Source organism: Rhinatrema bivittatum, chromosome 1 (assembly GCF_901001135.1).
Source record: "Rhinatrema bivittatum chromosome 1, aRhiBiv1.1, whole genome shotgun sequence".
Classification (NCBI taxonomy): Eukaryota; Metazoa; Chordata; class Amphibia; order Gymnophiona; family Rhinatrematidae; genus Rhinatrema; species Rhinatrema bivittatum.
The window spans coordinates 560,895,579-560,914,400 of NC_042615.1; the positions used below are offsets into that span (position 1 = coordinate 560,895,579).

Sequence of the window (18,822 nt, forward strand, 5' to 3'; positions counted from 1 at the left end):
CATATTAAAAATAAATTTCAAAAACATTTAAAGAAATAAAAAACAAATAAAACAAATAAAAATAAGTAATAAATGTTACTGATATGCAGTCAAAATATGAACATGACCAAAATATTAAAGGATCTTTAATTCCAGCACCACTGTTTGAAGAAAGAACAACTTCTCTAGTTATACTCTTTGGTCAGGCAACAGATACTGTTTAGAAAAGAAAAAAAAAAAAGAGCAAGATGCACTTTTCCAAATGAAAACGAATATTGGCCTGAAGACAATAAATTTCTAACATGAGAAAGGTACCATTAAGTCCAGCGTTCATGTATTTTATAATCAACGAACCTATGTTAACTATAATGAATTTCTGACATTAGAGAGAGGTAGACTTTAAAATGTGCATTTTGAACTCATCCTACATTCAAAGCAACAACTCAAATTTTCGACAAGGCAAAGTTTACCTCATTAGCTTCACTCTGTTGCTGTTCTTTCTTTTTTCTTCTCTTTTCTTTCTTTTTCTCGTTTGTACTCGATTTTCCCCCAGCAGTTCCAGCAACATGTGACTTCCCGGAACCACGACCTGTTCTGCCCTTTCCAAGCTCAGAATCGGAGTCACTGCCGCTGTCCACTTTCAACAGAGCGAACCTGGAAGCAGTTGTAGGCACTGAGCTGATCACAGCTGAAGCCATTGTAGAACTCTTATTTTGGGATTGTGTCTAACACAAAATGTCTCCTGAAAAAGTAAATGTTCAAAAACAAAAATTATGCATATAGTCCTAACAGGATATTTTTAAAGTTAGCTCACACAGTTACACACTATACAATCAGGCTGAGCGCATTGTTTAGCCGCGCGTTTTAGATGCGCTATTACCACCCCTTGTACTGTAAGGGGTAATAGCGCGTGGAAAATGTGCAGCCAACCCCCTGAAACTAATAGTGCTTATCACATGCAAATGCATGTTGATGAGCCTATTAGTTAGTCGCCCAGAATACTGAAAGTAAAACGTGCAGCCAAGCCAACACATTTTACTCTCAGAAATTAATGCCTGCTAAGGGCAGGTGTTAAGTTGGAAGCAACCCTGAAAAGGGTACAGAAAAGCAGAAAATTCTGCTTTTCTCTACACCTTCCAACTTAATATCCCAGCGATAGTAAGTCAGAGGAACCAAAAAATAAAAATAAATACAATTTAAAAAAAAATCTGCCCGCCAGTCAGCGGGTTTGAAAACTGACGCCGGTAAAATTAAGCGTCTGTTGTCGGACCCGCTGACAGCTGCCTCTTCTGCTAATAAGGAGGCGCTAGGGATGCGCTATTGTCCCTAGCATCTCCTTATTAGTGCCGGGCCTCATTTAAATACAGAACCGCATGCCCAGGAGAGGTGCCTGGCCGTGTGTCGGGAGAGTGGGCGCTCAGCTTGGAGTGCCGGCTCTCCCGCACTTTTACTGAATCAGCCTGAGGGTGATTTAATTTAACAGTTACAGCTCTACTGGCTTCCTTCACATATGAGCGGGAAATTGCTATTCCTAGATATTTCAGCAAAATTCTCTATAGCTGCTGAAGCTTTAACCACATTCAAAACACAGCACACTATGAAGCAGAAATCAAGCTTTAGAAATGAATACATGCTTAAAATCTGGATATTACAACAGCTCTTATTAAAAGAATGTTCTTTGGTCAATATGAAAGCTCACACATTTATAGTATTAGAACATAAGAAATTGCCATGATGGGTCAGACAAAGGGTCCATCAAGCCCAGCATCCTGTTTCCAACAGAGGCCAAACCAGGCCACAAGAACCTGACAATTACCCAAACACAAAAAAGATCCCATGCTACTAATGCAATTAATAGCAGTGGCTATTCCCAAAGTAAACTTGATTAATAGCAGTTAATAGACTTCTCCTCCAAGAACTTATCCAAACCTTTTTTGAACCCAGCTACACTAACCACATCCTCTGGCAACAAATTCCAGAGCTTAATTGTGCGTTGAGTGAAAAAGAATTTTCTCCGAATAGTCTTAAATGTGCTACTTGCTAACTTCATGGAAAAGCAAGTTTGTTTACCGTAAACAGTGTTTCCGTAGATAGCAGGATGAATTAGCCATGCTGTCATGGGAATTGTCCATCAGGGCCCAGGAGGCGGAACTTCAGTAGTAGAATACTGAGCTTTGCTCGGTGCGGCTGTGCATGCCTTCCTGTTCAGCAGAAGATATTCTCCTCAGTCTCAGGCCGATACAGTAAAGCGCGGCCACAGTTACCCCGTTTCTAACCTGCTGTGTACTCACAATTTGGCCGCGGAAGTCTAACCCGCGATTCACTATCTGTTTTTACCGATCCTTACCGCTTCTTTTACTCGATGCGTATCCCTTTCCGCCCGCGGCATGTATATGTATGTAAACGATCCGATTAGCTATTCCCTCCCATACAGTAACGTGCGCCCCGACTATCTCCTTTTTAACCTATCTTGCTGCGTCTTTTACCTGCTAATAACGAAATTTCACACGAAAATTTCACGAAATTTCACAGTCCCAAACCAAACCAACCCAATCCAAACCCCAGCAGAGGGTTTGGATTGGGAGGGTCCAGCTTCAGCGGATCGGGCGCTCCCCATGCGAGGCGGCTTCCAGCAGCCCCACCGGCGAAGGTGAATATGCGCACGCCGTGACCTCCGACGTCCAGCCGGGCGCTCAGGTCACGGCATGTGCGCATGCACCTTCGCTGCCTTGAGTGCCCATATTGGACGTACAGGCGTGCACGTATTGACCTTCGCCAGCGGGGCTGCTGGAAGCCGCCTCACATGGGAAGCACCTGATCCGCCCCGGGCTGCTGAAGCCACTCTCTCTCGACGCCCTTCTACTGCTGCTACTGGGGGCTTGCGTGGCCGCGGCCAGGGCAGGTGAGCGGGGGCTGGGGGAAAGTTTGCCCGGGACTATGAAATTTCGTCTCTCTCTGCTGGGGCTTGGATTGGGTTGCTTTGGTTTGGGACTGTGAAATTTTGTCTCTCTTGCCCGTCCGAAGGAGGGTGCTTTGTTGCGCTCCCTGCCTCCGATCGCCGGCTGCTGGGGCTTGCTGGCACCGGGCGCTCAAGGCAGCGGGGTCTGTAGGAGAACCATCCACTTTCTGGTACCTGACATTTCAAACGTCATTTGAAATGACAGGTTCCAGTGTACCCAGGATCCTGTATAGGCGCTGTATAGCGCCTATACAGTAAAACGGATTGCACTTCATGGAAGCTTTCTTGGACGCGGCTTGCATTTGCATGCCATTTAAATACCGTATCGAGCAGTATGTGATCCGGACTGTGTGTGCGGCAAACGAGGGTGTGCCTGGCACTGCCGCACTTTTTCTTACGCGCCCTTACTGTATCGGCCTGTCTGTGATTAAGTAGAAGTTTATTGACTGACTATCCAGGGTGGTGGGCGGGTCAGCAAACTTGCTTTTTCCCGCTGATAGCAGGGCTGAATTAGCCATGCTGTCTTGGGAGTCCCAAGCTCCCTATCACGCTGAACACTGCATAACATTTCAGGAGTCGTGGTGTCATCTTTCATGCCATGTCTCTTTATTATCTATTCACCTCTATTTTTTTTTTTTTTTTTGCGTGATAGTAGTGGTGGATAGTGCAGTCTAGGATTAAGAAACGATAGAGTGTAGGACGGTTCTGCCTACTTTTGCGTCATCTCCAGCTTGTTGATCTAAACAGTAATGAGACGTAAACGTGTGTAAGGATGACCATGTTGCTGCTTTACAAATGTCAATAGGTTGTACATGACGGAGATGCGCTATAGAGGTTGCCATCGCTCGTACTTGATGTGCTTTCAGAGCAGATGTCAGGATTATTTTCCGTTTTTGATAATAGAATTGGATACACTGAGCAATCCAACTTGAAATAGTCCTCTTTGCCACCGGAAGTGCTGGTGCATTCGGATTAAACGAGACGAATAATTGTGATGATCTGGATGTCAAGTGTGTTCTAGATTTATAATATGCCAACTCTCTCTTATAGTCTAGTCTAATGTATGCAGTAACTTTTCTCAGTCATTCTGATGTAATTTAGGAAAAAATATAGGTAACTCTATGGATTGATTCAAATGGAATTGAGATACCACCTCTGGCAGAAAAGATGGACGAGTCCGGAGGACCACCTTGTTATGGTAAAACTGCAAGTACGGGCTGTAATGCACTAATGCCTGAAGTTCGCTGACTCTGTGTGCAGACGTTATGGCAACTAGAAAGACAACTTTCCACGTGAGATATTTTATGTGAGCGAATTCAATTGGTTCAAATGGAGGTAACATGAGTTGTTCTAGGACGATGTTTAAGTCCCATGATTTTGTTGGTTGTAAGCGTATGAGACCTCTGAGAAATCTGGAAACCATCGGATTTAACGATATGGGTTGCCCTTTGTGTGGTCTATGATACGCTGATATAGCATTGAGATATACTCGAATGGATGATGTAGCCAGCCCCGCTGTATATAAAGGTAGAGAGATAGTCCAGCAAAGTTTTTGGAGAGCAATCTATGGGTTGGAACCCATTAGCTAAACATCAGTTTGCATATCTTTTCCACTTGAAACTGTAACTATGTGTCGTGGAAGGTTTCCTGGATTGTAGAAGTATTTCTTGGGCAGCGATTGATATGCCCTGCTCACTTAATAGGAGCCGTTCAACCTCCATGCCGTTAAATGAAGGGACACTTGCATCGGATGTAGCAGAGTCCCTGCTTCTTGCATTAGGAGGTCTACTTGACTCAGCAGTGTAAATGGTTCTTCTATGGAAAGATTCAGAAGGTAAGTGTACCATGGTTGTCTGGGCCAAGCTGGTGCTATTAGAATCATATGTGCTGCATCTTGTATGCACTTCTGTATGGTTTTTATGATGAGTGGAATTGGGGGAAATACGTACATGAGAGGTTCCATCCATGGAATCAATAATGAGTCCTGCGCCACTCTGCAATTGCTGCTCCATACCGAGCAGAAAAGTGGAATTTTCGCATTGTGTTCTGTAGCAAACAGGTCTATTGAGGTCAGTCCTCAATTTTCGAATATGGTTAATGCCACTTGCTGATTCAACTCCCATTCATGAGGACAGAAGATCTGACTTAGCCTGTCTGCCCGAGTGTTGCCCACTCCTGGTAGATAGGTTGCTTGGATCTGTATACAGTGTTAATGTGCATGTTCCAGAATCTGAATTGTTTCCTTGCATAGTATCCAGGAACCGACCCTCCTTGCTTGTTTATATGAACATGGCTACCTGATTGTCGGTACAGACCATAATTCTTCGACCTTGAAGATGAGGCAGGAACGTACAAATCGTGTTCTTGATCACTCGTAGCTCCAGCAAGTTGACTTACAGGTGTTGTTCTTGGGTGGACCATAAACCCTGAGTCTGAAAATGGTCCAAATGCGCCCCCCAACCCTTTGCGAGATGCATCTGTGGTTAGGACTGCATTGTGTTGGGGTGGGTTGAACAAAGCTCCCTCTGTCAATGTTCTTCTGTTCAACCACCAGTCCAAGTCTTTTTTCATCTCTATGGTGAGGGGTAACTTGGTTGTTAGAGGCTGCGAATGTTGTTTCCACAATCTCTTTAATCCCCATTGTAACCAGCGCATGTGCAATCTTGTGTTGGGCTCTGTATAGATGGCTACTGCCATCTGACCCAAGACTGTGAGCACGTGTCGTGCTGTCGGATGTGGGGTTAAGCGGAGAGACCTTGGACACGTCACATCTCCAGCGCCCTGTCATGTGGTAGAAACGCCCTTGTATTTATGGTATCCAATCGTGCTCCAATGAATTGAAGAACCTGTGTTGGTTCGAGAATGGATTTTGGATAATTGACTATTATTCCCAGTTGATAGTCTGATGTAGTTGTTGCCGGAGTGTCTCGGGCTGTGATGCTATTAACAGCCAATCATCCAGATATGGGAAGATATGGATACTTAGTTTCCGTAAATGTGCCACCACCACTGCATTTTGTAAAAACCCTGGGGGCCGCCAAGAGACCAAATGGGATGACTCTGTATTGATGTTTGCCCTGAAATTGGAAGGATAGGTAGCGCCACGAAGAGGGGTTGATTGGTATGTGCGTATATGCATCCTTCAGATCTATGGAACACATCCAGTCCTTGGGTTGAAGAAGCGGTAGAATATTCTTTAATGATACCATCTTGAACTTTTCCTTGCGTAAGTGTTTGTTGAGCTCCCAGAGATCTAAAATTGGTCTGTGACCTCCTGTTTTCTTTGGAATTAGGAAATATGGTGAATAAAACCCCCTGTCGAGCATGCGGTGGAATTAAGTGAATTGCTTGTTGTTTCTGAAGGGATAGTATTTCCTTCGGTAATAGGGGTTGTTGTGGATGTTTTACCTTGCGAGTAGGATGAGGGAGCTGAGGTTTTTTAGCGAATTGTAGTTGGTATCCTTTTTCCACTACTTCCAGAACCCACTGATCTGTTATGGTCTTCCATTCTTTTTTTCTTTAAATGTATTTATTAGACTTTCTCAAAATTTATTACAAAGTGTATACTTTGCACAGAAATAAGGAAAACAAATTAATAAAAATACAATCCTTACTAGGAAAACAATCACTTTTATACCTAGACCACAATTAACTGGGAGAAGGAAATAGGAGGCCAGTAATTATAAAGGAGCTTACTAAACAAAAGAAAAAATAACCATACAAGAAATAGCAATAGCATGCAACAACCCAACTATTTCTACTTATTCCTGGTTAATGGAGCTTACTTGAAGAAAGGAGGAGAAGAGCATCCTTTTACGAGACTATGAACATTTTTAATTGTTCGGGGAAAAAGAACACATAAATTTTGTTATTTAATTTTCAGAATACACTTACACGGCAACTTCAATGTTACTCCCAATGCTTGGGCTTCCTGTTGTAAAGACAGGAAGCCTTTCCTCCTCTCTTGCGTAGGTTTAGCTAGGTCAGGAAATATTTGTATAAACTGAACGTGAAAATTTACACCTAAATTTTGAAAGTAATTACGCATTATAAAACTAAGGTCTGGTTCATAAACAAATGATATTAATAGGGTTGCCCTTTCCACAATTTCAATTGTAGAGGATTCTAAGAACTGAGTAGGATTCTGAAAATCCAATTGATGCTGTTGAACATCTCTTCCTCTCACATTTCGAAAGGGGAGAAAGTAAACCCTATTAAATGATGGTAACTTATCTAAGGGTATTTTCAGAACTTCTGTTAGATATCTCCTTATTGTCACCCCAGGCTGTTCACCAATTACTTTAGGAAAATTTAAGAGTCTGAGGTTGAGACGTCTCAGACGATTTTCCATAAACTCAATTTTTTTGTTTACTAGTAACTGATCCTGTATTATTGTGGCTTGTACTTCCAGCCCCTTTTTAGCTCCATCTTCAAGCCCTTGAATACACCTTTGTTGCTCTTCTAATTTGGTGTTACAATCTTGAGTTAAAAAGTGTCCACTTTTTGTACACAAGCAGCAATTTGAAGGGAGCATTTCTGAATTTCTGATCCGAGCTGTGCCATAAGCTCCCATAAGGAGTCCAAGGTCACTACAGATGATTTAGCATAAAGATTCTGGGCAACAGTTAATTGAGGAAAAAGTCCTTGTACTGTAGGGACCAAGTTCTCCAAATTTGTTGCGTTATTTAAACTCTCAGGCGCCCCCGTTGTTCCCTCTATACTGCTACCAGAGCTCACTGGCTCATTGGTTAGCAAAACAACTTCTGAGGGTTCCTGGGAGGTTGCAGACAAATATTTCCTCAGGACTGGGGGGCTCAAAGTGACCCTCCCCAGATGAGACAGAGGCTCCGTCTCTGACCTCATCAATGGGGATACTCGCCCCTTCCATTTGCAATTGGGACACTGTGTACTGCGGGATTGTTGGAGTGGAGGGATACACTCTAATTTTCCCTTTTCTTTTCGAGGGCATATCTTAGAGGAAACAAATTTAAAGAAAAAGCTTACCAATAGCAGAGCAGTCACAACTTGCATGCCGCTTCTTGAGTTTCCTTATTCCTCCGAGAGTTAGAGAGTTTACTAAGGGAGTATCATATCCACTTCATTGCTTCTTTTGTTGACATCTGAAGGTCTTATTTCAGATTTTCCAGGCAAAGCCACGCACCCCTTTGGAGCGCGCGGCTTAGGCGACGCACCGGCGGCGTCTTCCACGCTGCGGTAGGGCCATTTATGTAGGCCCCTCTGCAGTCCCCGTCTAATGACGTCAGAGGGCAGGGGTCAGGACGTCTGAGCAAAGTTTCAAGATTGCTCCCGGTAAGGAGTGAGTACCTCCTTCAGTCCTCTCTCTTTTCCTCTCTCCTCCCAAAGCTCATGGTCTTCCATTCTAATAGGCAGGCTGAAATTCTGCCCAGCGGATGTAGATGTAGTAGTGGTGGCTGCATATTTAAAAAGATGATTGAGTTTACTCTGAAGACGTGGTTTGTTGGCTCTGTGGGCGTTGTCCCCTTGAGCGACCTCTTCGTTGTTGTGATTGATTTTGTTTTGTTGACCACGTTGAGGTTGATTGTAACTTTGAGGTCGATATGATTGGTATTGTCGCATCGGTCTACGTTGGTACGATTGTTTGCGTAGGGGGTTATAGTATTTTCTTTGTGAAGGGTATGTTGATGGTTGAATCAGGGACTGGCCAGCCACTGCTTGTTCTTTTAAATTGGTTACAGTCTTTTGAAATTTATCCCCAAAAAGATTATCAGCTTTGCAAGTTTCAAGTGGAAATCCTCGCGAATGGCACTTGAACGAAGCCATGCGAGCCTTCTCACCGCTATAGCTGAGATTCAGGATGAAGCTTCTAAAGATTAATAAATCTTACGTAAAAGGTGTCTAATACCTTCTTCCATATCACTAATTGAGTGGTTAGACTCATTAATAAGATGTTCTGAGCCAGGTACATTGTTCTTCATCTGCTGCACACACTCAAACAGATATTGTACAATATAAAATTGATGTTGCTGAATGCGGGCAGACAGCATTGCTCCCTGAAAAGATTTTCTTGCGAATTCATCCCTACCTGGTGGTTCTGATGCGTGCAGCTTAGATCTTTTGGCGCTCTGCATCGCTGACTCCACCACCAGCGAAGAGTGTGGAAGCTATTGGACAGATTAAAAGGGGGATTGCCTCATCCTGAATTTTAAATCTGTTTTTCTGGATATAGGTGGAATTGAAAAAGGCGTTTCCCACGACTTTGAGGACTGAGTCTAAGACCTTATGTGAAGGTAAAGATGTGGGCTCAGCGGGCACGTCAAATATTTTGAGTAAATCCAAGGTGTCTGCCCTTGGATCTGGCATCTTTTGGATCTCAAGATGTAACATCAATCCAACCTTTTCCAGGAATTTCAGGTAGGATAGATCCTCTGGAGGAGAGTATGGCTCCGGGGGTTCCTCCGGAAGACCAGATGGATATCCAGTGGATGACAAAGGTGACATCTGAGGGGAATTAGGTTCTGTAATGTACAGAGGTTCACGTTCAATTTGTTGATGTATTGATTGCGGAGGAATTGGCTCCTTTGGAGGTGTTGTCGTCACTTCTCCTAGGGAGGGTGTGGAACAATGTGGTGCGTCACTTCCCGTTGGTGAAGCAGGTAAGTCAAATGTCGATTGCATGACCCCAAAAAAGTCAGATAGTGCTGACGAGAGTTGCATAAATGCTTCTTTCGTTTGTGTCGGCATTTTTGGTTTTGAGGTGGCCTCTAACTCTCGAGATGGGGTGCATGACTGACGTGGACTAGGCTCAGTACTTCGAGAATGTAACTCAGGGGTTATATCTTCTCTCCTCTTTTTACGTTGAGGTTCTTGTGAAAATTCATCAGTCAGGACATGTCTGGATGAAGTGTCCGAACAGACTCTTAAAGATGAGCATGACGACTGTGAAGAAGAATGGGAGATGATCTGCACACCTTCCTCGCCTGATTGCAGTAATTCTCTGGAGGAATGGTGACTCCCTGAAGATGTCTCTCGCGCTCCTGATTACTTATGCATCAGTTCTAGCCTTCCCTGCGTCGATCCCGACGCATGTTGTGTTGATCCCGACGCTGCTTGCGCCACTCTTGATTTTTTTATGCGTCGATCCCAACGCTCCCGGCATTCTATTCGTTGATCCTGATGCTTTTGACTTATCTTGCGTCAATACCGATGATGTCGACGCTACATGAGCCAATTTCGACGTGTCCTGCGTCGATCGTGATGTTGATGGTATTGGCTCCAACGCTTTAGATGTCGATGCCGGCGCAGACTGTAGTGATCTGCGCTTCAGCTTAGTCACGTCGTGCGTCTTTCGTGACGCTGTCTCCCCCATCTTTGACCGCTTTCTGTCTAAGAGGAGCCCCTCCGATGCGGTCGATCGAGGCAGGGACGGGTCCCTGTGCCTTTTTTAGCCCTTTTTTCGGTGGTCTTCCTCCTGCTTGCGGCCCCTCATAACCTCCAGTCCTGGAGGAGTGGAGCTCTACCGACGCTGACCTCCTTACTTTCAGGGCCTGTTTCTTTCAATGGGCCCAGTGAGGAGTGGGCCTCTGATGGAGGACCGCAAGAACCATCTGCTGCTAATTTTAACTGCTGAATCTTCTGAGCTCACTGCCACTGAGCTCGCAGCGACATCCGGCCGCAATGAGGGCATGAGGCCTGAATATGCTGAGACCCCAGACACCGATAACAGTGATCATGTCCATCGGTGATGGACATGATCTTTCCACAGGTACATTTCTTGAAACCCAAAGGCCTTGAATTAGATATTCTTCTTTGTCTCTGAGGAGAACACGAAGCCCCTTGTGGAATCCCGCGCACAGAAAGGACTGAGAATATCTTCTGCTGCGTGGGAAGGCATGCGCAGCTGCACAGAGCAAAGCTCTGTATTCTACTACTGAAGCTCCGCCTCCTGGGCCCTGATGGACAGTTCCCATGACAGCATGGCTAATTCAGCCCTGCTATCAATGGGAAATGCCCCCTAGTCCTTCTATTATCTGAAAGTGTAAATAACCAATTCACATCTACTCGTTCAAGACGTCTCATGATTTTAAAGACCTCTATCATATCCCCCCCTCAGCCGTCTCTTCTCCAAGCTGTAAAGTCCTAACCTCTTCAAGGTGCGGTCTCACCATGGAGAAATACAGAGACATTTTGACATTTTCCGTTTTATTAACCATTCCCTTCCTAATAATTCCTAACATTCTGTTTGCTTTTTTGACTGCTGCAGCACACTGAGCCGATTTTAAAGTATTATCCACTATGATGCCTAGATCGAACCTAACATTGTGTAACTACAGCAAGGGTTATTTTTCCCTATATGTAACACCTTGCACTTGTCCACATTAAATTTCATCTGCCATTTGGATGCCCAATCTTCCAGTCTTGCAAGGTCCTCCTGTAATGTATCACAATCCGCTTGTGATTTAAGTACACTGAATAATTTTGTATTGTCCGCAAATTTGATAACCTCACTCATCTTATTCCTTTCCAGATCATTTATATATATATTGAAAAACACCAGTCCAAGTACAGATCCCTGAGGCACTCCACTGTTTACCCTTTTCCACTGAGAAAATTGACCATTTAATCCTATTCTCTGTTTCCTGTCTTTTAACCAGTTTGTAATCCACAAAAGGACATCGCCTCCTATCCCATGACTTTTTAGTTCTCGTAGAAGCCTCTCATGAGGGACTTTGTCAAAAGTCTTCTGAAAATCCAAATACACTACATCTACCGGTTCACCTTTAGCCACATATTAACCCATTCAAAAAAAATGAAGCATATTTGTTAGGCAAGACTTCCCTTGGGTAAATCCATGTTGACTGTGTTCCATTAAACCATGTCTTTCTATATGCTCTATGATTTTGATCTTGAGAATAGTTTCCACTATTTTTCCCAGCACTAAAGTCAGGCTCACTGGTCTGTAGTTAGCCAGATCCCCTCTGGAGCCCTTTTTAAATATTGGGGTTATACTGGCCATCCTCCAGTCTTCAGGTACAATAGATGATTTTAATGATAGGTTACAAATTTTAACTAATAGATCAGAAATTTCATTTCTGAGTTCCTTCAGTACCCTAGGATGCATACCATCTGGTCCAGGTGATTTGCTACTCTTTACTTTGTCAATCTGGCCTACTACGTCTTCCAGGTTCACAGTGATTTGGTTCAGTTCGTCTGACTCACCACCCTTGAAAACCATCTCTGGAACTGGTATCTCCCCAACATCCTCATTAGTAAACACTGAAGCAAAGAATTCATTTAGTCTTTCTGCAATGGCCTTATCTTCCCTAAGAGCCCCTTTAACCCTCGGTCATCTAATGGTCCAATCGACTCCCTCACAGGTTTCTTGCTTCGGATATATTTTTAAAAGTTTTTATTATGAGCTTTTGCCTCTATGGCCAACTTCATTTCAAATTCTCTCTTCGCCTGTCTTATCAATGTTTTACACTTACCTTGACAATGCTTATGTTTTATCCTATTTTCTTCAGATGGATCCTTCTTCCACTTTTTGAAGGATTTGTTTTTGGCTAAAATAGCCTCTTTCACCTCACCTTTTAACCATGACGGTAAGCGTTTTGCCTTCCTTCCACCTTTTTTAATGCATGGAATACATCTGGACTGCACCTCTAGGACTGTATTTTTAAACAATGTCCATGCCTGTTGAACTCTTAACCTTTGCAGCTGCACCTTTCAGTTTTTTTCTATTTTTCTCATTTTATCAAAGTTTCCCTTTTGAAAGTTTAGTGTTAGAGCTGTGGATTTACTTATTGTCCCCCTTCCAGTTATTAGTTTAAATTTGATCATGTTATGATCACTATTGCCAAGTGGCCCCACCACCATTACCTCTCTCACCAAATCCTGCGTTCCACTAAGAATTAAATCTAAAATAGCTCCCTCTCTTGTTGGTTCCTGAACCAATTGCTCCATGAAACAGTCTTTTATTACATCCAGAAACTTTATGTCTCTAGCAAGTCCTGATGTTACATTTACCCAATCAATATTGGGGTAAATGAAATCTCCACCAAAAATTAGTGGTAACCAAAAAATAATTTTTAGTATAGCCTAGAAGGTGTCAGCAAGCCAGGCATTGTGAAACTTAAAAAGTAACCAACCGGTCTACTAATCATCCACCTTCAAAAATTCTTTTTAATGAAAACGTAATTTTTTGGTTTTTTAAATTTTGTTAAAATGTCCTCAATTTTTCAAGATGAGAATACAGTAAAAGACTCTTCAGCATCCATTTTCAACAAGCCCAATAGTTTCCCAAGTTCCTTCCAAAACTGACTCCCTCTTCCTTCCACCATCGTCTTATCCACGCATTGAAACTCTGGAGCTCTGCCTGCCTCTGGGGACCTGCACGTGGAACAGGAAGCATTTCAGAGAATGCCACCCTGGAAGTTCTGGATTTCAGCTTCCTACCTAAAATCCTAAATTTGGCTTCCAGAACCTCACTCCCACAATTTTCCTATGTCATTGGTGCCCATATGTACCACGACAGCCGGCTCCTCCCCAGAACAGTCTATAATCCTAACTAGGTGACACATGAGGTCTGCCACCTTCGCACCAGGCAGGCAAGTTACAAGGTGGTCCTCACGACTACCAGCCACCCTGCTATCTGTTGCCACAGCTTATCAACTCTAAAATGACCTAGCAAATTGGAATTCAGTAATTGATTCAATGATCCTCCATTAAAATCAAATTTAAAAGTAGTCAAGTTGGTTAGAGCAGTCACAGGAGTGTCCAATGAAAAGTCTAGGATGACAACTGTTGTGTCCTTAAGAATAAAACCCTCCAAATCCAAGAAACACTCAAACAGAAATTACTATTCTGCTTCTTTTTATCTTCATGCTATAAAACTATTCCCTTTTAAAGAATTTCATACCCATTTTCTTTCAAAGGATGTTGGTTAACAGTGATACCTTTCAGCACTACCCTTTTCAGCACATAAATCTGCTTTTAAAACTGGTGCTTGAAGAACCAGCATAGCTCTCTGCTTCAACTGCAGGGGAGAAAGTCTGATATTTCACTTTCAATGCATATCCAGCATAACTCTCTGCTTCAATGGCAGGGGGAATGAAGAAAAGTGGATCTATATACAGACAACCAACAAGGATTGAATTACATAGTCTGGGTAAACAAATAAGCATGGGTGTAGCTTGCTTATTGCGGCGGTTCTACCCTAACTAATTAAGCTAGATATTTCACTTAGATGCAGCTCCAACACTGCTCTCTACATTAATGGTGGGGGTGGAAGGGAAATAGAACCAAAAGGTTACTAAGAGCCAAGAGAAACAGATAAGTATGAAAAAAAAAAGTGCAAAACTTGCTGGGCAGACTGGATGGGCCATTTGGTCTTCTGCCGTCATTTCTATGTTTCTATGTAACATATAGGCACAAAGTTGGAGCAGGTGTAGTTTTGTACCTGGATATTTACACACATACTTTCAAAAGCTGTCCCCGTATCACCTTTTTAAAGTGGACAAAGGTACATGTGAAATTGCTTTTGTATCATACTTTTACATGTGCAACCCACAGATAACTTTCAAAAGATTGTTCATAGGCATAAAACCAGGTTTTATTCATAGAAATGGCTTTGAAAAATTGTATCCCTGCAAAAAGACCTCATAAGGCACAATATCAACCACCTTAACTTCTACAATAAGCATTAATCATCTGTCTTGGAAATATTTTGCCATTTTTTTCAGTATATGCTTTCACAGTATCAATGATAAAAAAGTTACACAAATAATCTTGAACAAAAGTATTATGGTTACCATTTTCTTCCACTTGCATACAATATGTAGAAATAAGAGCCAACAAGCAAAGCTGAAAGTAATGATATATTAAATTAATCCAACACAAAAGGTAACTTGTTTCAAGAGGTATTAGTCTAATCCAAAAGGTATCATTCATAATTTGTTTGACAACAATTATTTCCACACAATCTCAAAGATTAACTCAACAAACATGCAAAAAAATACAAACTAGTATAATATCTGTAAATGGGAAGGTGTATTATAGCGAAATAACAAAGAACTAATCACAAAAAGGCACAGATGAACACAGTGAAAAGAAAATAAACATTCCTACAACAATGTCACAAAAAAGTACCACATTATATCTATATGTAGTACCATTAAGGGCTCCAGGTAGTTGCAATTTCTTTGACTCAGATGGAAAAGGGATAAACAATTGCATACTGAGACGTAAACCCTAACTACTATTTTGTGTAAACTGTAGAGAAACTATTTAGAAAACACAAAATGGCTAGAAAAATAGCACTGGCTCAGACTCACTTCAACTTGAAGACTAATCCGAGAAAATTATTTTTCACTCAATGCACAATAAAGCTCTGGAATTTGTTGCCAGAGGAGTGGTTAGTGCAGTTAGTGTAGCTGGGTTCAAAAAAAGGTTTGGTTAAGTTCTTGGAGGAGAAGTCCATTAATGGCTATTAATCAAGTTGACTTAGGGAATAGCCATTGCTATTAATTGCATCAGTAGCATGAGATCTTCTTAGTGTTTGGATAATTGCCAGGTTCTTGTGGCCTAGTTTGGCCTCTGTTGGAAATAGGATGCCGGGCTTGATGGACCCTTGGTCTGACCCAGCATGGCAATTTCTTATGTTCTTATCTTATCCTCTTCTCCCTTCTGTCCAGCCTATCTACTTAGCTTTCCCCTCCTCAAATCTCCCAAATTATTCCCCCTCACTTTCCCACCACTTGTTTTTTTTAATTCCTTTTTAAGGGCCAGTGGTAGCACCAGAGGAAGGTGGAATGAAGGAGGACAGAGGTTCAACAGAGCCAGTCAGTCAGAGGTTCATGGTGTCAAGTAAGTTATGAAAAAAGCAAATCCCAGGGCTCTCTTGAGCTGCTTCTACCAGACCACAGACCCAGTGGGGATTCTCTTGACATCACAGAATACTGAGTTGGCATTTTTTTCTCAGTGATGATGAACTCCAGTTTGTGACTGCCTAATTTTGAGACAGCAAAGCAATGCCAATCAAATGGTTCATGGATCAAATGTATGCAGATTATTTTAGGAATAGTCACAATGGAAATCCTGAAAAGCAGACCTCTTTCTGGCACTCAAGGACCAGAGTTCACAATCCCTAATATAACATCTTCCAGAGTTTCACCACTAATCCTTTCCACCTCTTAAGTTTACTTTAAACCATTCACTGGGTTTAATAGGGGGCAGAGGGGAGTGAGAGTAGATTACAAATGAGGGAAGCGAGCCAATGATGAAAACCTGCCACTCAGAACCAAACAAATTATGTTTTGGCAGCCTTCTGGCCCATCACAGCAAGAGGACACAATTTAGGCAATGTGGGATCCATGAGCTAAGAACAGGTGCAATTTCAACTTCTGTTTCACAATCACATCTGTTTTTAACAGAACATTAAATGGCCGTTATTTATTTATTTATTTTTTTGCTGCTTATCAGTGCTACTTCTGAACTATACATATGAGGAGGAAGCTAGATTCGGGTCGAGAACAATCTTTTAGAAACATATTTCAAGCTGTAATCTACCTGTTGCGTTTCTAAATATGAAGACAGATTCGAGTTTATTCAAAAAGCGCTTTCACATTCTGTGCCTAGAGGAAACCAATCTTTATCACACAAGGCTCATTGAGATCTCCATGGGTAAATATATCATCCAAATCATCACATTCTTACACTATTAGGGAGGTATTGCAATGTTCGTGCAGCAGCAGATTGGGAGGGTGGGAGGGAGGGGGAAGGTGGAGTTAACATACAGCAAACAAAAAGTACAGTTTTGTCGAGATGCAAACAACGAATTTGCATTTTTTGACATAACACTATATCTACCAGATCAGACTTTGAAAAGCAAAACAATTATTATGCCTATCTTTTAAAGTGGTTTTACAGAAAACTTGTTTTTGCCCTATTTTTGGAATCACATTAATGCCGTGATCCGGGCTCCCACAGCTCGGGCACTGATGAATACTCTGTACCACGGTATACGTGGGCAGACCGCCCGTTACATTGCCCCAAAATTTAAAATGTTTTAAAATTTAATTTAAGGGTTTAATACCCACTTATTCTATGTCTCCCCACAAAAATGAATGCTTTGTTTCGGAAGCAGACGCGTGAGGCCGAGCCGGGATTCGGCCTCGGGCTATGTGGGTCGAGGATCCCAGGCAGGAAAAGGGGGGCGAGTGGGAGACTCGCCGCTCCGCAGCCGGAGGGTCGCCCCAGGGCTGCACGCTCTCTGTCCCCGTCCCGTCCGACAACACTTCGCCGGTTAAACGGCTGCGGCCTCGGGGGCACCACAGCTTAGCCGGCAGAGACCATGACGAGGGAAGCCCAGGAGCGGGCGAAGCATTCCCTGGCGGCGCCCAGCCCGGACCTCGCTGTCAACTGTAGGAAGCACAGCGGCCGGGCCTGCTGGGATCCCGGGACTCACCGGCCGTATCCACGAGCCTCGCGCGTCCTCAAACTCAGACGTACGGCAGCGACTGCGCTCTCCGCTGGTCTCGCGCCTTTAGCTCGAGAGCGGGCCCCGAACGTTCGCCTGTCGCCCGGACTTGGCTCCAGTGTCCAGATTGATTTGCGGCTTTGACAGGGGAAACACCTGCGGCGGAGGCCCGCGTGCTGCACTACGAGCGCTGCGAGGGGTCAAACGAAGGCACTGGGCGTGCGTCCGCGGGCGGATTGTAGAGGTCGCTTTGTTTGTGGTGCTGGAGCCGGTGGGTAGCAGATGGGACATAGCGAGGGAGCCAAGCTAGTCTCCGTGCTCTGGCGGATCTCTGGCTCTAGAACCGCTCTGGCGGATCTCACAGTACGGTTCCTTATAGGGAAAAAATCAGAGGCTGCCTCAATATGATTCTTGTTATTAGCAGCCTTCCTGGCCTACCTTGTTAAAAAAAAGAAACGCTTTCATTCTAGTACTCTAATCTAGAGCCTGTGCTGTCAGATTCTGTGATCTGCCGATTTGAGAGTAAGACCAGATAAAACCTCCAATGGAGGAGAGAAATATCTTTTCCATTCCAAAATTTTCCTACCCCCTTAGAAAACGAAGTAATTATGTTCACATATTATCTTTCTTTAACAGTTATTTCAGTTTCCCTGGATGAGCTAGTGGCCTTCGCTACTAGAATTGATCACCGGCTTCGTGATAAGGTGCAAGAATGCAAGCCTGGTAAAGGACCTGTTCAGAAAGAAGTTCGTGCTAAGCCTGCACTCAGGATGGTTCCTGTAACGCCTGTTGCCAGTGGTGAAGAACCGATGCAACTTGGTCGCAGATACCTGACATCCAAAGTGAGAAGACTTCGGAAGAGGAATGGCTGGTGCATGCACTGTGGACAAGCTGGTCATGCAGTCCAAACATGCCCCATACGTCCAGGAAACGGACAGGCCTAAATCCTGCAGGAGGACTCTCTCTCCCTGTCTCTCTGATCTGTGGACCTCTGGAATTCCAGACCCTTGCCCTGGTGGACTCGGGGGCAGGAGGTAATTTTATTCTATGACGATTAGTGGAAATCTGAGGATTCCCCTCACCCCTTTGAAGACTCCACTACTCTTATCGTCTATACATGGAGAGCCATTACTGGGTGATGTTACATGTTGTACCAAACCGGTATCCCTCTGCACCGGAGCCGTCCATACAGAGTCAATTTCCTTCTTTGTGTTAGAGAAGGCCATGCACCCTATCGTTCTGGGGTTACCCTGGTTGCAGCTGCACAAGCCACAATTCAACTGGGCTACATTGGAACTCTCTCGTTGGGGCCCAGAATGTCATGGCAAATGCCTAAAGGAGGTCTCTCCTATTCTCTGCATGCCTACAACTCCAGTGATGCCGGAACTGCCGCCTCAGTATGCATCATTTCATGATGTTTTTTCCAAAG

At 43.5% G+C, this 18,822-nt stretch overlaps 1 protein-coding gene across 3 annotated transcripts in view; it reads right to left on the reverse strand.

Moving 5' to 3' along the window:
* GKAP1 (G kinase anchoring protein 1) overlaps positions 1 to 17,732 on the reverse strand; it is a 272,831-nt gene extending 255,099 nt beyond the window's left edge. Inside the window, exons 1-2 of one of the 3 annotated variants that reach the window (XM_029616830.1) lie at positions 17,382 to 17,732; positions 450 to 721 (exon numbers count right to left, since the gene is read on the reverse strand). In XM_029616830.1, coding sequence (XP_029472690.1) covers positions 450 to 677 — 228 coding nt within the window. In that variant the 5' untranslated portion in view covers positions 678 to 721; positions 17,382 to 17,732. The other 2 variants (XM_029616845.1, XM_029616837.1) reach the window with 2 other exon arrangements.
* Positions 17,733 to 18,822: the final 1,090 nt, after the last annotated feature.